This window comes from Ambystoma mexicanum, chromosome 14 (assembly GCF_040938575.1).
Source record: "Ambystoma mexicanum isolate Mex_15411 chromosome 14, UKY_AmexF1_1, whole genome shotgun sequence".
NCBI classification, from domain to species: Eukaryota; Metazoa; Chordata; class Amphibia; order Caudata; family Ambystomatidae; genus Ambystoma; species Ambystoma mexicanum.
In genome coordinates, this window is record NC_090940.1 from 646782552 (window position 1) to 646806624 (window position 24073).

Consider the following 24073-nt stretch of genomic DNA (forward strand, 5'->3'; position numbering starts at 1 on the left):
ATCTGCTTCCAAATATGCACATCGCAACCGTGGCAGAACCCATAGCTGCTGACTGAGCCCACAGAAATGTAGACTTCCATTGCAGTTTTGGAAATTAATGTACAAAATGGCCTCCCACTAACGCCATGTTGTTTAGCTCATTTTCGCACATGCATTACAGATACTTGTAGAGTGAGAGAGGAGGGAAGCAGAGTGTGAAAGAAAGGCGAGTATATATTGGTAGGTCACAGGACTGGAGAACAGAAATAAGAGGAGAGTAGTGGAAAGAGACGGAAAAGGAGTGGAAAAAGAGGAGAGGTACCGGTAGATAGAGAATGGTGTGAAGGAAGAAGGGAGAGAGATGCAAAAGGAAAGAATCTAGAATGGTACACATATGGAAGACAGGATTACCGGGATCAGCCTCGCCTATTCCCGCCGTTGGCGTCTTCTGCTCTGAGGGAGAGTGCACAAGCGTTCCCTTAAAAAAAACAAGAGCGCAATGTACAAAATCAGTAAGGAATTCCTTTTTACTATTTTGACTGGCCTTACTATGTCAATGTTTGCCAGCTTTAGAACAGCAATTGTATGCTATTTTTGAGGAATTTTCTCTACCAGTGTCCACAACTCTCACTTGCCTTGTTTTTAGTTCATATGTTTTAATTGGATATCTGTATGTATTCATATGTATTTGAGCTGCAGATAGTGCTTCCTAAGGAAACACTGTACATCAGGGCACACACAGGCGGCAGAGCAATCTCAATTCTGCATCCCTTCCTCTGGATGAGCAGAGATATTGGAGCCTCAAAGGTGCCATCTGGTCTACAAGTACAGCTGTAAATCGACTTACAAGCATTTATTTACTGCATTGTACAAGTAAGAACCTGGTTGGGTAACAAGGTGGGTGACAGATGCACCTTATTTACAGCGTTGTACAGGGGATGACTAAGGTTGGGGGAGGGGCATGGGATGAGAACGCTTTGCCTCACACATGCTCCTTTGCAGGTAAGAAGAGATGATTCTTGAGAGTCCATTTTCAATCTTGAGAGCAAAGTGGTGTTCTTGGTTCCCTGGTGTAGACTGTGTCAAGAGAACAGATCAACAAGGGTAAAGTAACGGCACAGTGGGGAGGTGGAACTGACAGACTGGGCAGGGCAGGGTGTGAAGTAGAGAATTAGCCAGGTGGGCAGGGACACATTTATAAATGGAGAATAGGAACTGGTAGACAGGGCTTACAAAATCAATCTACTAGCCCACTTGCATTGGCCAGATTCTATGAAGGACGGGTACCATTTGCATGGTACTCGACCTTCCGGGCGAGTGTATGGATGTTCAAAACTTTTATTTGCCAAAGTGTGTTTGCAGTAAATGACAAATAGGTTTCACTGTGCATGGCTTGCCTTTGGGTGGCAGCATTGCACCATATAGGAAGTGGGCTTATGGTTGCATGCACCATTTTACAGAAAGCACTGGTCAATATTTTGCCACCCGTCACCATGGGGCGAGTGCATTTCCTTTAGGTCAAGCATGTAAGCTAAGGAACTTTCCTGCAGGCCTAGTGCGATTTATTTTTTTAGAATTTGCTAGGCCTGGCAGAGGAAGTAGTGTACTGCATGGAGCTACCCTGCATGAATGGGGATGGGCGGAGTTGGGAAGGTACATTTAATGAGAATGTGAGTTGCTAAGTTTTGTATTGAGATCGGCAAGAGAGTAGAGCGGAAGGGAGAAAACTCTTCAAACAATGCAGATTGTCAGGGGAAAAAGCAACATGTGGAGCAGAAGCTCAAGCACTTTTCTAAGGAAGGCCCTGGCCTACAATCCAAGTCCCCTACTATACAACAGCTTGTGATACAGGGCGAGGCACCACAGGAGGCATGTATAGGGTCGCACACGGTTCATGTGGGTCCTGAACGATGGGGAGACTTCCTTGGATGATGCCAGTGGACGTTGGCCCTCCTACCCATTGGTCGCCTGGTCTGCAGATGGCAGATCATTTCTACCCTGTCTGCCCTGGGTACATTTTCATGTGTCACTCACTCTGGTCACGCACCTCAACGCATGGCGATTGTGGTCATTACTTCTCCCTGGATTAAGAGCCTCCTCTGCCTTTTTTGCCCAGGTTCCTCACAGCAACTTTCCTTGGCTGGTTTAGCACAATCCTAGTTATGGCTCCCAGTTAGCTTCACTCAGCCTCTCTTTATCTAGGTGGCTCAGGCTTTTGGCCCTGTTAAGGTCAACATGGCTCTCTAGTTTTCTAACACTTGCCCCCTGGCATTCACAAGCTCTGGCACCACTGGTCTTTCAGCCCCACTGTCAGCCATTGGACCCATGGGCTCAGCCAGTGCTCCTTTCTTCTCTTGGACTTCTCGGTCCTCCTCCATCTCCAGGCTCACGGTGCCTCAGACGACCTCCTCCTTTCTCTCAATAATACTCTTCCAAACCTCCTCCTGGACCACCTTTCGCCTCCTTCCTCCCATTCCGTCCTCTCCTGTCTTTCCTCTTTCCTCCTAACATTGTCCTTCTCCATCTGCATCCAGTCTCAATGAAACGTCCGACATCTCATCACTGCCGACTACTCTCCAAACACCCTTGCCCTGGTCTGCCCCGCCTCCTTTAATATCCTGGCTTTATAGGGAACTGAGCCCTTACCGGAGACACCTGGGCCCTTTTAACAGTGGGCATGTGTGATTGGCAAGCACTCTATGTGCGATCCCCACCATCTTGGAATTGGGTGTCCCTGCCATCAGCCTGCCTGCGCCATCATGGCTTCTCCTGGGTTGATGTGTGTTTTGCTTGTTCTCCTCGCCTAACTGGTCCCATTCCTATTCCTTGTGTGTGTGGGGAGGGAGGAGGGTGTTTGGGGGGCCTAGTGGACCATGCAGAAGGATTTAGAATGGATGACCCTGCTAAGTATTCAAGTCACAGAATCTCTCGACGCGTGGAAGCTCCAGGGCCTTTCGAGGAGACGTTGCAGATGCAACGAGCCTGGGTCTTCTTTCATGGCACCCAATGGCTAGTCTTCTGACCATGTGTTTCTTTCTGCAGCCCTGGACACCTCCAATGTCATGGTGAAGAAGCAGGTGTTTGAACTGTTGGCTGCCCTGTGCATGTACTCCCCGGAAGGGCACTCGCTAGCCCTGGATGCCCTGGACCACTACAAGGTGGGTGCAGCAACCAGAAGAGAAATCTTCTTCTTACCAGGATCACACTGATTGGTTGCCAACTTTATTCCCAGGCTCATAATCCAGTGAATGCCGATATCTGGTAGGTGTTCCTGCTTGCTGAAAACTGAGCGATGAATTAGAACAATAGAAACTGAAGCAAGTGGGACAGCGACAATTGAGACATGTTTCCCATATGGCGGCTGTGTCCTGAAAGTCTAGCACAGCAGCGGCGTGCTATAGTCGCCAATGCGCTTCTGGGGCTTTTTGCAACTGAAGCTGTGATCAGGGGGAAAGCCCCCCACCTCACATGGTTGTCCTTCAGTGTGCCGCTAGCTTGTTTCTTGCACCTATTGTTGTTTAACTGAATGGCAATACTAACTTCACGGAGTGTCTAATTTTCTGTTTCACCCTGTTCTACTGTTTGCACCATGCACAAATTGGTTGGGACATGTAGTTGGGGTTCTGCAACGACTGGACTTGCCATGCACGTATAACTGCAAATGTACCGCATTTCTCATGTAATTCAGGCACTTGCACGGTTCCCCTTAAAAATATGTTCAGGACTACATAGTCCAGAATGCAATGCTTAAGCACAGGACACAAGCGATTCCTACTCGCGGCTGCGTTGACTAGGAAAGCCACACGGCTGCCCAGTTGGCATGCCGTCAGATCCACACTTTTCTGTGTAGTCTGCCTCATAGCCCAGGGGGATCTCTGGTCATTCACAAAGGCACAATGAGTCCATTCTAAACAAACTTTCTTCTCTTTTAAATTAAGATGTTTTAACCATTTTCGATAATCGCATTTCTTGTTCTTCCTTTCCACAGAAATTGACACATTCTCCTCCTATCCGGTCATATCTACCCCTCCTTCCCTGAGGTTCTATTTACTTCCCAGTACCACGGTGCACCTGAGCATTAATCTAGCCAATCAACTCTTCAAACTTACTGATTGCACCCCTGTCGGATCCAGTACCCTTGTTCCCCTCCTGTTCTATGAACTCCCACAATTTAATGCCAGGCAATTCTTGCACTTTGCAAGTTGGGCGGGTTGAATCTTCCTCTAGTGTTTGCGCCATTTGGATAAACACCTCCAGAACTGTCCTTCCCAAGTCTCCACGTTGCGGGAAGCGACCAATCTCCTCCCGGATCAGGATGGTCATATCAATTCTCCAGGGATGGACACTTTGATTGGCAAATATATGATCCAATCTAGACGCACTTCTCCCACTGACTCTAGTGCACCCATATCCTCTACCTCCTGGGCAAGGGCCATTTCCCCTTATAAATCCACATTGATACAGCAGCAGAGCCCACGCTGCACCCCCAGCGTTTCTATACATATGCCCGGAGGGGCAGGAACGAGGATCATATTTAATCGCCTTGCTGGAAGGCGGTATTTTGGCATTAAAATCACCACATATAAACACAATTGAATCACTGAGAAGTTAACTCCGCGTATCCTCTGGTGTTTTAATGTTTTCCTTCTCTGATACCAGTATACGAAGATCATTCGCATTTCCAATATATAGTAGGCTACCAGTGCCAGTCTTGGCCTTCAAAATACCTGCCAACGCAGTCTCGGTACTTGGTTCCTCACTAAGTGATATCAAATCTAACTTGTACTGAGATTGAAAGACCACCTTTTGGGCCCTTAATTCATTGAAAACACACAGAGGAGAGTTTCCACCCTCTGAAAAAAGTGGGCGGACGCCATCCACCCGCTTGCTCCCTCAACTGGAGCCCTGCTGCCGACTCCACACACCCCATAGGTCACAGAAGACCCTAACAGCAGCCCACTGTCCACGCAGAGAGGGCTGTGGGAAGCCCAAACAAAAACACTCTTGCAGAAATTGGGGTAAGACCGCCACAACAAAGGCGGCAGAGCTCCGAAGGCCGCCTCCAGTTCTATGCAGTCTGCGGACATTGCCTGCTCCTCTCGTGGCGACCAACCCTGTGAAGTCTTCTGCCTGACGAAGGCCTCCGTTCTGGGGAGCGGGCATATGTGGTCATCACCACTAATGGGGTTGGTCAAGTGGTAAGCCACTGAGCTGGATGTTTGCTTGTAGATGCCAGCCCCTCATGGGGGCTAGAAGGAGTGGGGTTTAGAAATACGCTTTAATCAATGGATTGGAAGAACTTTCAGGAAGGTGGGAGGCCTTCATGAGAAAGTACTGGGACGAGAAAGAGGGGTTCTGCCAATGCACTAAATGCAGAGTAATTTACAGGCCTGCAATTTTTGGCTCTCCACTTGATTTGGACTACCACTCCCATGATCCCTCACTGTTGACTATGCTGGTTAGGGTTGAGAAGATCTGCGCATGGCATGGGAGAAGCAGGGCCTCTTGGCAGGTCTGGATGTGATTAAAGTCGATGATGGAATCTTCAATTGCTATGTTTAGGCCACGTGCCGTTTTAGGCGTAATGTACTCTACGACCAGTACACCCCATTTCAGCGCGGGCCAATTTGGTGCGGACAGTTTGGAGCGGCCAGTCCGGCGCAGGGAAGTTTCGGCGCAAGCATGTTTCGGCACGGATAAGAACGAGATGTATCCAAACCACTCTTAGCTCATGTTTGCATTGTTTAAAAAGCCTTTAGGATGCCATTTTTCAATCTGTATTCTCTTCCCATGTCCTGCTCAGTGTGCTCAGATAAATCACGTTTTAGTGCGGCCTCTGTCATTAAAATGCAAAGTTATTAGATGCCGAGTCGATGCCTGTGTGTAGCGCCTACATATTCAGAGTATATGCAGGGCGTCGAGTGGGTGCAAGTGCCTTCACATGGAGTGCGTGCGCCCCCTGCAGAGGCACTGCGACAGGACTTGATTTTGTTCCTCTGACACCCCATTTCTGCGCGGCCAGGTCACACTGACACTGGTACAGTGAGAAATCGGGGCGATCCGTCCTGCTGCGCTTTCTCCCTATGTACTATTGAGAAAAGTTGTCTATGGTCGCCCCCTGCTGGCCATCTACCACATCTTCTAGTATCAGAGCAGCATACATTGCACGCTTGTGTTTCGTGTGTGTGTTATCACAGACCTGTCAGTCACTTCAGTGGGTGTAGTTTCCACACTGGTCAATCATGTGGCTCAAAAAATAGAAGAACGCACTATATGTATAATATCCTACGCAGAGCTCTGAGGTTTCCCTTTGTAGTTTTTCATTCCCATTTCATTATTCTTTTTTTTTAAACGACAAGTCTCAGAATTAGATGCTAAAACAAGACTGGGGGTCTTCTGGCGCATGGCCACGGGGAAAGTGTCGCAGTGGCTTTTAACCGGCAGAACCTTGCATTATGGGACTTGTAGTTCGGCGTTTTACAGCATAAGCCTTGGACCTACAAACCTCAGCAATCTGTTTTTTTCTTTCTAAAAAGACGGGGCTGTGCTGTCGAGAGGTGTCACCCAGGATAGTCAGTCCCTTTGCAGCTTTGCACTGAATACAGAACTATCGAAACATAAATAATAAAGAAATAAGTGACCTATGGGCCCAAGTGAGGTCAGAGAGGTCCGCATCCAACAATGTGACTATAACCTGGTCCTGGACTCAAATCCCACTCTAGGTTTATTGTAGATTGTCCACGTTAATGAGAATTTGGCAACTACAATTACCGGAATGCACTGAGATGTTGAATGAAAAACCAGGACTGGATTTTGAAACTACAGGCCCATCCGCGCTATCCCTGTCCTTTAATTAAATTCTATTACAGTGTTACACGTGTCATATTGTGGATTGGCACGTTAGTTTGAGTTCGGTACTGTATAAATCTATCATATCATTTGGTATATAAGAGGCCACGTCCAACTACAAGTACCAGAATGCAAAGTTATGTGATTTTATAAAAGCCCAGGGTGGGTGAAAAGCTGACACGTGACATGGATCAGGTTGACCCGTATTAGAATACAGACTGCGCGGCGGTCCGGTCCGCCCTTTCCAGCCTGCCCCAAGGGTTTCTGGCAAATGTACACTTGGCTTAGCAGGGCTTGGCAGTGTTTATGGGCGAGCGGCGTGGGCTGCACGGCCAGGGGGCCTGCCGGCTCACCTGAAGGCTGACGGGATGCACCGTGAGTATTGCGCCGTCTCTCAGGCAAGCACCCCCGGGGCCAGCAGCAGAGCCAGGGGGGCTGCGCACTCCAGCTGCAGGCACGCAACCATGCAGTGCTGCTTGACTTCGTGTATAGGGCGCACGCTTGGCGCTATAACGATGCGTTTGGGTAAACGAGGCGCAGCCCGAGGGCAGCAGGGGTCCCTGGAGACGCGGGGCTGGGAGCTGTTTTGTTATCGCTACACACAAAGCGGGGTGTTGCGCCTTCGCAGCGAGACGAGCAGGCCTAATCCACACCAGTGTGAACCCACACGTTGCCTCTGTGGGCAGCAAACGAACCACGGCACCCCGGGGGTGTGGGGGGGCGCGCGCGGCTTGAGTCAACGTACCCGAAAAAACTTACTAGGCGACTTAAATGTTAGCAATGCAGTCGATTTTGCAAATGTGTTGGTTCTGGTGGATGACGTTTGGAAAGGGGGCTGCTCTCCCCTGTACCCATAGTTACCAACATAACCATCCCAATCTTTGTTATCTGGGACTTGTAGTCCGAATTTTTTATCATGTGGACAAGGGAAACTACAAGTCCCAGAATGAAAAGAGAAAAGGACAGGACTGGATAAGCACCTACAGACTGGAATGGGACATTTTGGCAACTGTTACCCTGGCAAAGAAATGTAATGTACGTGAAATGTTTACGACTGTGGCCACTATTAAGGTCTAAAGGCCCCGCTTTATAAACGGTTTCGCTTTAGGTCGTGTCTGGTACGCAAGCCTGCTACACCTGTACGTGATGTCGATGGTGTTTTTCACCCTATACGGCTGTATCAATTGGGTTTTCCATGGGGGCAGCTCCTTTTTATTCCTTGGATTTCATTTACAACACAAATGCATTCTGGGCATTGTAGTTGTGATATTCGTTGGACATCCATACTGCTGGCCTGCCCTACAGACCCTCTTCAATATCTAAAAAGGTCAACCCAGTACGTTATAGTGCATCAAACCTTTATCCCACTCTGCGGACTTGCCATCCTCTCTTCGTCACTTCCCCTGTTCCCCGCCCAAACTCGACCCTGCCCACACAGCTGTGTGGGCTGTCACCATGACATCTCCCCCATTATTAAATACTAGATTGTACCTCAACCCATTTCTTCAATTAGTCTTGTTGGTTTTATTTTTGCCCTGGAGGGTCGTCCCTTTCTCTGACGTTCTGGGCTTCTTCTCGGCGTAGTGTCCTGGGGCTCATCGGGCCTCCCCCCCCCCCTCTTCCACCAAGGCCTCGCTGTCTCCTTGGTGTGCGTCTCTGCTCTTCCCCTGAGGCCTTGCTGTCTCGTTGGTGTGCGTCTCTGCTCTTCCCCTGAGGCCTCGCTGTCTCCTTGGTGTGCGTCTCCGCTCTTCCCCTGAGGCCTCGCTGTCTCCTTGGTGTGCGTCTCCGCTCTTCCCCTGAGGCCTCGCTGTCTCCTTGGTGTGCGTCTCCGCTCTTCCCCTGAGGCCTCGCTGTCTCCTTGGTGTGCGTCTCCGCTCTTCCCCTGAGGCCTCGCTGTCTCCTTGGTGTGCGTCTCCGCTCTTCCTCTGAGGCCTCGCTGTCTCCTTGGTGTGCGTCTCCGCTCTTCCTCCGAGGCCTCGCTGTCTCCTTGGTGTGCGTCCCCGCTCTTCCTCCGAGGCCTCGCTGTCTCCTTGGTGTGCGTCTCCGCTCTTCCTCCGAGGCCTCGCTGTCTCCTTGGTGTGCGTCTCCGCTCTTCCCCTGAGGCCTCGCTGTCTCCTTGGTGTGCGTCTCCGCTCTTCCTCCGAGGCCTCGCTGTCTCCTTGGTGTGCGTCTCCGCTCTTCCTCCGAGGCCTCGCTGTCTCCTTGGTTTGCGTCTCCGCTCTTCCTCCGAGGCCTCGCTGTCTCCTTGGTTTGCGTCTCCGCTCTTCCTACGAGGCCTCGCTGTCTCCTTGGTTTGCGTCTCCGCTCTTCCTACGAGGCCTCGCTGTCTTCTTGGTGTGCGTCTCCGCTCTTCCTACGAGGCCTCGCTGTCTCCTTGGTGTGCGTCTCCGCTCTTCCTCCGAGGCCTCGCTGTCTCCTTGGTGTGCGTCTCCGCTCTTCCTCCGAGGCCTCGCTGTCTCCTTGGTGTGCGTCTCCGCTCTTCCTCCGAGGCCTCGCTGTCTCCTTGGTTTGCGTCTCCGCTCTTCCTCCGAGGCCTCGCTGTCTCCTTGGTTTGCGTCTCCGCTCTTCCTACGAGGCCTCGCTGTCTCCTTGGTTTGCGTCTCCGCTCTTCCTCTGAGGCCTCGCTGTCTCCTTGGTGTGCGTCTCCGCTCTTCCTACGAGGCCTCGCTGTCTCCTTGGTGTGCGTCTCCGCTCTTCCTACGAGGCCTCGCTGTCTCCTTGGTGTGCGTCTCCGCTCTTCCTCCGAGGCCTCGCTGTCTCCTTGGTGTGCGTCTCCGCTCTTCCCCTGAGGCCTCGCTGTAAGTCTTTTTCTGTTCCCTTCTCGGCGTTCTTTGAAATGAGATTCATTTTGCGTGATTGTCCCCCCTTCTCCATCTCCAGCAGTGACCACTGTGCCTGTTAGAACTTCCAGAGCGATGTGTAGTCTTCCTTCCCCTGTTTAACCACCACCCAGTCCCCAACCGTGGAAGGCGATTCTCGGGCGCTTCTCCTAGCACCCGCCATTTCCTTCATCTTCAGTTTTGCATCAGTCCTTCTTACGATCCTCCGGTCACAGTCTGTCTTCCTGGACCTTGTCTCTGTGGGATTCTGGTCCTTATTCTCCTGCCAAACATGAGCTCTGCTGGACACACATCGGTGGTGCTGTGGGGCGTATGGCGATAATCCCTTAGGAGCTGGAATAACACCTGTTCAAATGCTTTGCCTGAGCTTCCGGAAGCAACCTCTTGATATCCCCTATGAACCGTCAACAATGCCATTGGCCTGGGGCCACAGCGGTGTAACTTTCCAGTTCTTGAACCCCATATATTGTGCAAAATGTGCAAAGCCTTGGCTAGTGAAGCGGGTAGGGGGCATTGTCTGACTTAATGATTTCCGTGATGCCATATGTTGTGAGAGTGCGGTCCAGCGCCGGTATGACGGAGTAGCAGCTGTGGATGGTAGGCGTTGTACTTCTAGGAACCGTGAGTATTCATCCTAGACCACGAGGACGTAAGAGCCATCTCTGATTGGGCCAAAGAAGAGTACTCCCAGTTCTTCCCATATGCCGAGCGGCAGAATTGCGTAGAGGATTGGGCCAGGGCAACTAGGGCCGCAACACAGCAGATGGTGCAAGCTTTGAGTGTCTCCACTACCTGCCTGTGGAGTCCTGGGAACCAGATCTTTTGTTTTACCAATTTTTTTGGTGGACACCACTCACTGATGGCCTTCATGTGCTAGTTCAACTACTTACTTGCTGGCGCATTGACCTGGGCAACATGATCTTGCATCCTTTCATGATAATGTGGTCCTCTGTGACTGAGAGCTCGGCACCCACAAGGGCCATGCACCCAACGTCTTCCTGGTGACTGGGTCGTGGTGTTTCGCCATGTCTGTAGCATGCCTCACCTTTCCAGTAAGAATGCATCCTGCAATGACTGTCAAAGCTGGATCCTTTTCCGACTCCCGGTGGAGCGTCGTCCAGGAAATGGGGAATAGTTTCATTTGGTGGATCACATCGTTGAAAAATATGCATTAACAGTGGAGTGTTCCGGTTGTGCAGGTCCCGTGGGGTGACTGGACAGGTAAGCTGCTGGGTTCTTGTCTTTCCCAGGCCTGCAATGGGTTGTGAATTTATAGTCTTGAAGCTTGAGCCCCCAATTTGCTAGTCTCTGCGGCATTCTAGACTTTGGGTTGCCATATATCTTGAGGAGTGCCTGGTGATACGTGACAATCGTGAAGGCTTTCCATACAGACACCGGTGAAAGTACTTGCATGCCCAAACCACCGCCAGGCTCTTTTTCTTAGTATGATTGTTGGGTGGTTGATAGGCTGCGACTAGCATAGGACACGATTGCCTTGATGTGTGGCTTATGCTTGGCATATTGTCAAAATGGCACCTAGTCTCACTGGACTGGCGTCCACGGTCACTTCCATCTCTTTTGATGAGCTGAAGTAAGCCATGTCTTCAGCCGAGGAGATGCTGGCCTTTATGGTCTCAAAACTGGTTTGGCACTCTTGAGTCCACTTGAAGTCCTGCTTGTCCTTCGTGAGTTTGTGTAGTGGGGCACTCGCTGTAGCATTTTCCAGGTAGCGTGACCAGTAGCTGGCCACATCCAGGAAAGATCTCTGATCAGAAGTATTATGTGGTCGGGAGCTTCATTCAGGACAGCCACTTTCACAGGGTCTGGGCGCATTCCTTGTTCCGAAAAGATGTGGGCAAAGAAAATGGCAGTGTTCACGAAATGTGTGTATTCAGGATTAGTCTGGCTGCTTCTAGTGCCATGCAGACACGACGTAGTGTGTTGTCGTGCTCACTCATGGAATTAACAAAAATGAAAATGCCATTGCTGTAGTTGAGGCCATTTTTTATGTGTTTGAGGACCTGATGTAGCTCTTCTTGGGCGATTTCCGCTGCAGAGGAAATTCCAAAATTGAGCCGTTTGTATCTTTACAGCCCCGTCTGCGTCTTGAAGGGGGCGAGTCTAGCTGATGATACCCCACATTGATGTCTAGCGCTGAGAACACTGTCACTCCGTTGAGAAGATGGATCATGTGTGTAATTCTGGGAGACTGTTATCGTTCCCTTTTGAATGGCTTCTTTTGGCTGTTGCATGTCTATGCATATCCCGATGGAGCCTTCTGCTGTGTTTGGTACGGGTACCACCGGGAAGAACCAATGAGTGGGGTCTGGACATGGCTTGATGTTGTGGCCAAGCAGATGGATCTCCTCGACTTGTCTCTGGATGTTAATTTGGAGGCCCCTGTATTGCTGGGCCACGGGTCTGACCGAGGGATCGATGTACAGACACAGTTGCAGTTGCGTAGTTTCCCTAGACTTTGAAGAATGTGGGAAATGCTATTGCTACGTCACCTTCTGGGGCAATGTACTTGTGCGCCATAATGTGATATAGAACATGTATCAATCCCATGTATATAGCCACCTTAAAGCTTAATATACACCCACTGTTGGTGTCGGTGGTGTACATGTGTAGCTGTTTGCGCACGGAGTGCGACTTGTCCAAGCATACCACCGCAAATATACCTTTTCTGGGTATAGGAGTGTTTGGGCCATATGGATAGATGTCTGCAGATGATGGCTTTAGTTTTGGCGGGTATGGGCGGTTGTTGTAAGCCTCTTCACTCGTAACGTTCACCATCGCAGCGGTGCAGATCAGGAAATCGGTCTGGGTGTTATTCACCTGCATTAAGGCCGTGGGACTGTGTTCTTTGGCAACGTTATTGCCCATTGCCCACACATCCTCTTTTCTGTTGATCATCTGGGGAGGAGGATGATTCACTCCATGATGGGGATCTGACGTCCCTTAACAGTTGGTTTGCAAGGAAAGTGTGCTTTAAAATAAAAATCAGTGCCCGCTTAGAAAAGCTTCCATGTGGCACCATATCGTGGGACAACTTCAGACATTGGCTTTTAGGCAATAGCACTTTGCATGCTGGGCCTGGTAGGTACATACTTGGTGGAAATGCAAAACTACAAGCCCGAGAATGCAAACTCTTGGATTAAAAGCCAGATATGGTCTGAAAAGGTGGCACGCTTCTATATGACCGGTTTGAGCTTCTTGTTTCTGGGGTTTTGTGAGATGTCCTTGACTGGTACCAGTCTCGTTCTCCTTCCGATTGTCTGTATCTTCTGTACTCGCAGTTGGGTTTACGGTCATCTGATCGAAATTTAATGAGCCGTCTTCCACTTTTCGGCAGTGTACCTTGCGTCGTCTTCTCAGGTGCAATTCTACAGGTTGCTCGAAAATGGTTGTCACCCCCCACAAGCTGTGCATTTTTGGCCTATTGCTGGTCATGTGCCCTCGTGAGGGAATTCATATCGGTATCTGAAGCATGGTTTATCCCTCCGTTTGTCTCCCTTACCTTGAGCTAGTGATCATCTCTGACAAGCCCAGTGTTACATCTTCTTCTGCTTGTCATCAATGTGCCCCATAGCACCAATATATACGCTGAAGTCCTTTGCCCAACTGATCCAACTTGGGCTTAGCTTACTCGTGTCAGCGAGATCGAAAAACGTGGGTAACGACCAAGGTATAGTTTCCCCTTGTCCCATCTGGAACATCCCAGAGGAGCGTGCTGACATTGTGGTTTGGATGTCTTCTCCGACATCTTCCAGTAACCTACTTTCTAGCTCCTGGGTCCCCTTGCATCCAGTATTAGGCACACTTCCAACTGGTTTGCCTGCCCACGGTCCTCGTTGCTGTGTCTTGGAGAGGATGACCCTAAATCCGCTGTGACTTATGTGCGTCATCTCACCTTGTGGATGGTACCACGTGGCAGGAGATGCATGGTCCTGCTGCTTGGGCTGCATGTCCCTCTCCCCAGGGTCGCAGGCTGTCTGCGTTTTGGCACTCCTGTGTGCAGTCACGGCGCACATGCGCATTGTTTATCACAGGGTCGCAGTCTTGTCTTGCAAATCACGCCCACTGCCCGGGTAGTAGGCTTGCAGCATTTGGGGCATGCGCGCACCCGTATCATGGAATATGGCTCTATGATGCTGCGATCAGTGCCGCGGCCTGGGAAATCGGCTGTGCACCTCCCGCGAGCCAAGCATCACACTCTGGCTGGCAGTGATCACACCTCCTGCACGCCCGGGTCTGCTGTCCCGTTGCCAGTGTTACGTTCACTGAGCACCGGTACTGCTGGCCTGCCGTACAGACATGCTTCAATATATGAAAAGTAAGAGGTCACACCAGTACGTTACAGTCGGTGGTGGAAATGGAACAAAATTGGTGGGGGATCCCACAAGGGCCGGGGTGGTGTTGGTCCAGAAACGACCCTATAGTATGTATAGCATGTATATTATGTTGGCCGGAAACCAATGGCATCATGTGACGAATATCGCAAACACAGAACCGTCAATGTAACCAGAGGGCGTCCATTTTGTGAAAATATCCGCCATTTGCTTTTTTCTTTTTTGTCACAATGCTTTGCAAATGTATTCTATGATTCAAGCTCATACACGGTGCTAGGCCACAGCCTGCATGTTGAAAGATCAACCCAGACAGGAATGCCAAACAGTACAGAAATACATTCTTTTCCTCCCTCACAAAGTCCTTGGAGGCAAGCAGAACGGCATTTAATCAGCGGCTCAGGTGCCGGCCTGCCTTACCAAAGCTGTAGCAATAGGCAGTTAAAGCATGAATTATACTCTACTAGCGGTCCTCCTTCGCGGATCTGTCTCAGAACAGTCTGACCCCTGGTTCACAAATAGAAACGGGTAGATAACGTACTAAGGAATGTCTCTCTTATGAACATGATATCCTTGCTGAACAAGTGCTTTATGTTCTCCATAACAAAATACTGTGTCTGCAACTGTTGCTAGAATAAGTATATTTAGACTGAATAGAAACTTGTCATGATTGCCAATCACCGAACCCTACCCTGAAAGATACATTATGGGCGGTTTGAATTGCCTTCTAAAGATTGCATGAATATGTATATATATTTGTTGCTTGAGCGTTGCTCGCTCTCTTGCGTCTCACGAGGTCTGGGTACACACGTTGCGAGACTTTAGACCCCAGTCGGCTGACTGAGCATACTTTGAAATAAACCAGACTTGTTTGCAAAAGCGAATCTCGTGTCCGTCGTGTCACTAGTATATGGTGATTGTGCTTTGGTTTCCGTATGCAGGGTCTTTACGGCCTAGCAGTGGGGGCGGAGTTTGGGGGCGGTGCCCAAGGAGGCTGCGTTAAGGGGGCGGAGCTCGCAGTTGACCTCTGATCAAAGGAAATGGCCAAAATAGTTTAAAACAGCGCTATTTCTTTTATGCTGCTTTTTCCAAACTATATATCAATTCCACTTTACTTCCATGGTACTGGTGATTTACTTCACTATGCGGACAATAGTTTTGACCAGTGTTGCCCAGTAAATATTCTTTAAAATGCACAATTTGCATTCCATTTTATTAAAAACAAAAAACAAGTGCCCTTGTATACTATTTAAACAGGGTGATTTCTGTTCGCGATAAGCAAGGTTTTCCTTTATTTGAACCACATCCGGCACAGCTCCTGCATCTCCCCTCTTGAAGCAGTTGGGTGGCTGCATCTGGTGTTTTGTTAATAGGGGTATTTATTTACGCATTGTTTGTCGGATACGTGTATATTTATTTATTTGTGCAATGTTTGTCAGATTCAAGTATCCGACAAACATTACATAAATAAATCGCGTTGTGACTGAGGACTGTAATTTCCTCCTGTGACCTCTTGCATGAGGTCACCAGATAAAGATGGTTTGCTCGCATGCCGTTTAAAAACAAAAAAAAAGCCCAGTGCAGGGGTTTGGGCAACTGACTCTGGCCAGATCCCGACATCCGGCTACACATCTGGTGCCAATGACCAGCCCTGGTTACGGTGCATCAAACCTTTATTCCACTCTGCGGACTTCCCGTCCTCTCTTCATCATTTCCCCTTTTCCCCTGCCCCAAACTTGACCCTGCCGACACAACGATGTGGGCTGTCAACATGACAGTAGCCTTGGCCAATAAGATGGAGCAGACTCGGCCTTTAATCCTTCCCAGATCAATAAGTTGAGCACCAATGAGTTGAGTAAGTATAGATATTGCTTCTGCCCTCCTCCTCTTTACATGATTCAACTGTAAGTAACCATTTGATACCAGTGTTTTGGTAAAATGTTGCCCAGAAGTGGCTATAGGGGTACCCATGGTGACGTGGAGTTGATTGGCCGCCCAAGTTACCCATTTAAAAGCCTTTTTGAGTGTGTACTCCAGGAACGTGCCCTCTGTTTTGCAGGTGGTGAAGAACCAGCAGTACCGCTTCAGCATTATAATGAACGAACTGTCCACGACGGACAACGTACCCTACATGGTCACGCTCCTGAGTGTCATCAACGCGGTCATCCTTGGGACAGAGGAATTGCGGCATCGCAGCCAGCTCCGTAACGAGTTCATAGGTAAAGTTCGGCCATTTTCTGCTCAAGGATACAATGTAATGTGTGAGGACGCCTTGATGTTTAATGGAGGCGTCGGTGGGGCACGCCCCCTAAAATGCATGCTTGATCCGTATTTTGTGTGGATCCAGGCAATTTTTGTTCTTAGTTGGGTGTGGCCACCTCGCCATTTCAACACTTCTGTCACTGTTGGGTCCAAGTGTGCCCCTTTCATTGAAATATTATTTTTACAGGTTTAATGTCACTTCTCTCATAGCTACCCAGGGACCCATGTCATTTATGACCACCTTTTCAGACCATATCTGGCTTTTAATCCAAGAGTTTGCATTCTGGGGCTTGTAGTTTTGCATTTCCAACAAGTATGTACCTACCAGGCCCAGCATGCAAAGTGCTATTGCCTAAAAGCCAATGTCTGAAGTTGTCCCACGATATGGTGCTATAGGGAAGCTTTTCTAAGCGGGCACTGATTTTTATTTTGAAGCACACTTTCCTTGCAAACAAACTGTTAAGGGTATGTAGAGTGCATTCTAGGACTTGTAGTTTTGGTTCACTTCTATTGAAAGCTTGGCAACAGGGTGCCAGAATGCATGGATATATACAAGAAAGTCCTGGGGTCACGTCGACTGGTAACCCTACACATGGCATGCCACCCTGTCTTTAGGCTGGCTACTTTTAAGGTTTGTTTATAAAAAAAAGAAAATGTATTTACTTGTGAGTAGCCACAATTTGGGCTTTTGCAAGAAAGACATCATAAGGTACTCTTCAAATTTTTCCAGTCCAGGTTATCTAGTTTTGAAAGTTTCACTTTTGCTCTTTTGCTACAATTTTCTTTAAGGCAATGGTTAAGATCTTTGTTCCTGCGATCGTCCATCTGATATAAGACGAGTCCACCAAGCTTCTTCCTCGTGTAGGTCATACGATGTAATCAAAGGGCACAAATAAGTAGACCTTACTTCAGTCATTGCTGGACAGGACAGCATCAGGTGTCTGATTCGGTTTGATGGCTCATTGGGCAGAGCCTACACTCCTTGGAATTAGCTAGAGATCTTCTCTCCGGGATTTCGCGGGTTGGGAGAAGATTAAGTCTAGCTCTCAGAAAAGTAGCTCTTAGGGTTTTGTCGTGGAATTTAGAGAGGTACGGCAGCAGATCTTTACGCTTACGTGCTTTTAAGGGTAAATGCAAGATGGATTTATAGGATGAGGCATCTTCCATTTTCTGTTTCACTCTTTGTGGGTTTGTGATCAAGGTGTCTTCTGTACAGGCTATCAAATTAAGCAGGGCTGTTTTCTTGTCCACCCAGATGTTTAACTTTGAGAGGTACCTTTAGTCGGTTCACCAGCCAACAAACTGTAAAGATGCGGGCCCTCTTAGATTAGGATCTTCCTGTACAGTTGCATACTAATGTGCTCTATTGATGCCGAGAGTGACGGCAGTCCTAGCTCTTGACGTATGACTGCTATTGGAGTCGACTTTGGAAGATTGAGTACGTAACCCACAGAAATCCTTCCAATTTAGGCCATATGGCAGATGGAATAGCCAGACTGTCATCCATCCCATAGATGATAGATGGAATCACTTTGGATTTGTAGAATTGTAGGGCAGGGAGCAGTGAAAACCTGCCATACTTTCTGTCAATTAAGCCGGTTTGAGCCGCAAGGTTGCATATCTTGGACGAGAGGACTTTTTGCATTCCAGCATTGACTGAAGAGGAGTCAATTGTTATCCCTAGATATTTAAACTGGACAACTTGGTCGACTTTGGTTCCATCGATGTACCAGCTATGTTTCAGAGCTTTCTTACGAACTTTCTCTAAGATCAGAATTTTTGTTTTGCTCTTATTAATTTCCAAGTTGTTTTGATTGATGTAACAGGTCAGGTTGTCCTCTGCAGGCCAATTGGGGTTTGATCTATTGGAATAAGATTGTCCGCATATTGTAGCCTGGGTACATCTGCATTCCCGATTTGTGGGGGGGAACACTCGGACCGATGTTGCAGAAGTTTGATAGTCTCCTAGAAAGGAAATAAACGGGGCAGGAGCCAGAGGGCATCCTTGCTTGACTCCATGGTAAGAAGGGATTTCTGCAGGAAGGGTACTTTGCTGACTGAGTCTCACTCTCATTTTGGTGTCTGAGTGGAGTGCCGTGAGAGGGCTCAGGATAGATACTGGGCATTTCCAGTCTGAAAGTTTCTTCCAGAGTCTTTCTCTGTCAACTCGATCAAAAGTTTGAGTAAGATCGATGAACATTAAGTAAACTTTTGGTGCTCCTTCCTTGATCTTACTCTTGATGATATTTAATAGTAGTATGTTGACTGAAGTGCTGGCATTTTTTAGGAAGCCTATTTGCAGAGGATCTAGACAGGGGGGAGCTTTTGGCCCAAAGTTGGAATCTTTCAAGGAGCAGCGATGCAAAAATCTTCCCAATTATGTTCAAGAGGGCTATTGGGCGATCATTTTCCGGGTCATCTCTAAGACCCTTCTTGAAGATGGATACGACCACGGCTGTCGTCCACGAGGATGGAATCTATTTTCTTTCCTTGCGCCTGCAAATATCTTGTTTTTAAAGTTATTAACAATGCTTACTTGAAAACACGTTAGCCCCCTGAAATCTGGGTTCTACAGCAGACACTCCCAAGACCAGGCCCACCCCATCTCCAGGTCCCCACGACCGGCTAGCCTGCCATATGTTCACTTTTTTTTGAGGTTTCGGCTCTCGGTGGCTCTAAAGGTGGCTTATCTTTCCTGCACACACTCTCTCATCTTGACATTCAGATCTGGGGGGACCTCCTGCCTGGCCGGCTGCTCAGTGCCCCCCCCCCACCCCTAGACTACTGGGTGCTTATCCGCAATGCCCTCTCTGTGGGGATCCCCCAAGAATCGGTCAATGGTCATTTCCTCTTTATACTCTACACCATCTCCATCCGCTGACTTCTCACCTTTAGACTTCTCAAATCGCCTCTTTGGCGAGAATAGTCGCGCTTCACCATCTGCCTCGCTGTCATCCACCTCTGCATGGCACCGCTTTGCCTGATGCCCGAATCTTGTAAAGCCAAAGTGGTATGCTACACCCTTCTCTCACCCTCCCCTCTCCATAGCACTGACACTTCATATCAGGGGCCCGTCCCGACATACTGCAGTCACTCGCCCCATCGTATCCACTTTCCATTCTCACTCCCTTCTTCCCTTAGTCACCACTGCCCCCCACCCCGTACCCAAATGAGAGGCAGGACCAGTTGGCTGAGTGGAGTGAAATTGCCACAGCAAACTTTATTAAACATGCATAAAGTCAGGAGTTATCTTGCACGTGTTTCGTTTCTCTGCCACGCCTCAGGATTGTGCACTGAGCGTGGCATCCTAACCCACCACCCCTTTAAGGTGCTTGTGGCCCCATTGAGAGCCCATCCCTCTCTACCCATGGCCTTTTGACACTTTGCTTTTTGACACTTTGCTTTTTGACACTTTGCTTTTTGACACTTTGCTTTTTGACACTTTGCTTTTTGACACTTTGCTTTTTGACACTTTGCTTTTTCCCTTTCCCAAGTGTTACTCTTCCTTTCCCACAAAGGTTTTCATGTCCCCCTTGTGTACTTTCCCTTTTCCTTAAATAAATCTTCCTCCGCCAGCACATTCCCCTTCCCAGCTCCTAAAGGTCCTCCCCTATTCTTCCCAATCCCTGCTCATTGGCCCAATTCCCACTGCATTCCAATGTCCCCATCTTTTAAATTTCTGATAAGTTTCTTAACGCTGATCCCTTCCATTCCCCATTTTAGACCTATCCCCACCCTTTTCCGTCCGTCCCTTCCTACCCCCATTCGTAGATACCCTCTCTACCCCAATCGTAGATTCCCCATTACTCCAGAGAGCCCCGTTTTCCCCCAACTCCCCTTGTTTCAGATTCCTTCTTTTCTCTCCTTCTCCTTCTGATATACTCCCAAACCCACCCAAGTACATGTTGTGGTTGGAAGGTCTTGCAAACCCCCTTGCCCTCCATTTACCCGGGCTCTCCCCTGAGTGTAATACTCCTGGGTGCCGTTCTTTCTAAGCTGGTGGCTGCCCAGTCCCCTTGCAGTATCTGCCAGTGCTTTCTGTGGCGATTGACCTTTGACTCTGCCATGACTCTATGCTGGTTGCCGGCGGCAGTGAGTCTTTCCCCTCCACCCCCCTGCCCCCAAGGCACCTGGTCACTGAACCCGCCCCCCCATACCTCGACACCCCTGTAGGATCTTTCAAACCATCACCCAACCACATCCACGCCCACACAGCTTCAAACAACAAAATGGCCCTCCAGACTCGGCCAGCAGCGTGATCTGTGCTGGGGATCCCTGACACTCATCCATGCGTGAAGGCACCTTGGAATTGCTGCTAAAGCGGGTTTGGCTCTGTAGCAAGAGTGACCCCTGTCTGTAGATGGTGGAGTGCTGGACTGAGGTCAGCCCTTGACCGTAGTGCTCCTCTAGGGAGGCCGTCCCCTGTAGAGGGTGTGCTGGGGCCACTAACCATTGTGCTCCCTTCCAGGAAGGCCTTCCGCTCGTAGACGGTGGCGTAGCGATAGGAATGGTGTGACTGCCTCCTGCTTTTAGCCCCTCGTTGCCCTGAACGCCTCCCCACCTCGAGTCCTGCTTACTTGCAACCCTTAATTAGGAACCTTTTGGCACATTGAAATGCCTGTCTTTTTTTTCGCTATCCTACTGTCGGGCGAGGGCAAGTGGGACTTCAGGTGGGGGGCTAAGGAAAGAGACTGGGCTTGTCAGTCCCCCCTGCCTTATATCCGCTCCCCAGTGCCCAGCTGGATGTGGCTGGGCCCGGGGACACCCTTTCCTCCTAAGGAAGAGGCAAAGAGGGTGTGCCACCCTCTCATACTGATTTTCATTGTTAATTGCCTGCACATTTGGGAGTTCACAAATCATGGCCTCACTGCCCTGCGTAACCCGATCCATGGGCATCCCAATTAATCTTGTCCCCCTCCTCGCTTGCCTTGTCGATACCCCAATACTTAAATTGGTTGTCCTTATGTCATGACTCGTCTAAGGTACTGAGTAAAATCATTCGTCAGAAACTCCCCCAACTCCCAAATCTTAACTGTCACTGATCAAACCTACGCCCTAAAAGGGCCTAAAGTGGCTCGGCACGGAAACCCATCTCCCTTGTCCGTTAGCCCCCCGCGAAGGAGCTTCTGCTAATTGTCAGCAAGCAAACAGCAACTGATGGTGCCTGCTAAATCAAAATTCCACTGAGCAACCCCAGATGTGGAACAATGTACTGATCCACCCAAAACCGGCACCGGAAGGAAACGTAGCTTGAGGGGGCCGTTACAACCCATTCTGTTAAAAACACGCCTTCTGTTAAAAGAGAATCTCACCTATGAAACTTCTCCCTTCTGCCAAGTCACGTACCCCCGTTTAACGTATTAAATGGGCAATTGGAACTCCTTCCCATGGTGTCCGTCCGTGTGTGCCACTGATTCCAAACCCACGGTAACAATGGAGCCCCTTGTGACAGCCGTTTGTTCGTGCGGCATTTGCTTGTTTTGTAAGTAGTCGGTGCAGTCAGTTCGTAAGGATGCCCTAGTGTTTTTAAGTCATGTAAATGGCTCCTTGGAAGCTAATTACCCTCCATTTCATTTGTTAATTATGTATGCTGTATATAGAGCATGTTTGCATCCTCCACCCAAAGTATGGGAAGACCATGTATGGTCTTGCACCCCCCAGTTTTTCCCCTCGTCGCTACTAGCGCATGCCATCCCTATTTGAAGGAAACGGCTGCCTTAAAGACTAGGTAAGGCCCTTGTAAATTTCCATTGGCTGCCCCATGATCGTTGCCATCTTGAAAACAAAAAGCAAAATGTATTTGCATAGGTCATGACCACTACGTTCACTACGCAACAATATTGGCAGCCCCCCCTGCCTCCCCTGAGGTACCCATCAACCTAGCCCCAAACAGTGTCAAGGCATGCAAAACTCCCAGCCACTATGACCCTCCCCCCCCCCCCTTAAAAGCACCAACTGCATAGTGCAGCATCCCCAGCCAGAATGCAACGCTTGTCAAAACAACTAGCCGCATTGCCCGAAACCAGCTTAAGCTACAAGCAGATTGAAGGTGACGAACGGAGAGCGCAGCAAGTGGAGGAGGCACCCCGATAACCGGGGCAGGGGCCTTCCTCCTGGACGCTCTCTTGCCCCTCCCCCCCAGGGGCAGGGGGAAAGGGCGGCAAAGGAGCCAGAGGAGAGGGCGACAAGAGCCCGGGAAAGCCCGCGAAGGGCAACAAAGGAAGGAGGCGGGGCTTGGGACATAAAAGCGGCGGGCGCCCGGCGCAGGGGCACTTGCAGCTCTTCCAGCAGCTGGGCGCCCGCCAAAAGTGGAGGACTTCGTTTCCTCGTTAGTATAGTGGTCAGTATCCCCGCCTGTCACGCGGGAGACCGGTGTTCAATTCCCCGACGGGGAGGTTAAACCTTTTCGTTTCGAGTGGAGGACTTCGTTTGCCGTGCAGTTCCTGATCCAGTTTGGGCTGAGCAAGAGGCCATGCAGAGTTCCCGACCCAGAAGAAGAGGGTTCCGGTGATGGTGTGCCTTGCAGCAATGAGGAACTTTGCGGCGGCCAGGAATGGGCGGCGGGTAAGGAGTAGGGTTAGGCGAGAGAGGTTTGCGGGGCTCGGTGCTGGGGGCCAGACGCAAGGTACTTCAATGGGACAAGCGCTAGGAAAACGCTTTCGCCTGCGGTTATTATTATATTAGTATAGCCGGGCGGAGTGGCCGTAACCCAGGGGACTGGGTGACAGGATACGGCCATTTCGGGCATACAGGGATAGTGGAAGGGGATCAAAGCGAGGGGGGCCCAGCAGTGGCCTAAGGCTGTACATTAGTAGCGAGGCGTGCAGCGGCGGAGTTGGGGAAGTAAAGGAAGGGGGCGGGCGGCGGCAGCCTGGCGTTGCCGTTTTCGCTGCCCGCATTAGTTGCTGACCTTGACGAGGTGTGTGATGGAAACAAGGGAATGTTAACTACTGGTGGGGATCAAGGAGGCCTTTTGAGCAGAATACGATGGTTGTAAACGCGGTTGTATAGTAATAGTGATAACTCTGATGTAAGGAACACGGTGACAAATTCTAGAGTTAAGGAATGGGTAAGTTACCGTGAGCGTTGGTAGTAAAACCTGTAGGCGGCGGCACCGCACCATGTTTCTGGGGGCCATTTTAAGTAACGCAGGGGTTACGGGGCGATTTTGCATTCCGGACACTGCCATTACAAGGGAATGCAAGCAAGCACATTGGGAAGAGCAGTAGCTCAAGGGAAGGGCTTCGGACCACAATGCTTCTGCTGTTATAAACTGGTGAGATAGCGCAGTGGGTTGAGCGTCTGCGGATGAGTCCTGCATGTGATCTACAGGTCACAGGTCTGAACCCCGGCAAGTCCAATACCGCCTTTTATGCGCCCGAGGTTGATGAATAAGTACCAACTTCGGTTGGGGGATGTGTTATTGCGGGGAGTTCCGGGGAGCGCCTTGACATTGGTTGTCGCACCAGGTGGTGGGGGCGCATTTATTTAAAGGGCAGCAAGGGGTTGAGAGCTATGTTTAAAGCACAGCAGTTGGTTTCTTCGCTGCAATTGGTTGAGGGGGCGGCCATTGGTATAATGTGCAAAAATGTTGGGGGAGGACCGGATATCTGAGGAAAAGGTGCCCCGGCCAAAGGAATAGGGCAAAACGGTTTACGATGAAAGTGGGGGGGAGGTTAACACCCCTGTCACCCCCTAAAGGTACTCCGACGGGGGCAGCAATTTCCTCGGGGATCAAATGTAGATGTAATTGCCGGATGGGGGTGCAAAACCCTTTTTTCGTTGCAATATGGA

The 24073-nt window shown here is 49.7% G+C and overlaps 1 protein-coding gene across 4 annotated transcripts in view; it reads left to right on the forward strand.

Annotated features, from left to right (window-relative positions):
* INF2 (inverted formin 2) overlaps window positions 1-24073 on the forward strand; it is a 220202-nt gene that overhangs the window by 117013 nt on the left and 79116 nt on the right. For all 4 annotated transcript variants that reach the window (XM_069638142.1, XM_069638144.1, XM_069638145.1 and 1 more), the window contains exons 3-4: window positions 3022-3137; window positions 16077-16236. In XM_069638142.1, coding sequence (XP_069494243.1) covers window positions 3022-3137; window positions 16077-16236 — 276 coding nt within the window. The remainder of the gene's footprint in view (window positions 1-3021; window positions 3138-16076; window positions 16237-24073) is intronic.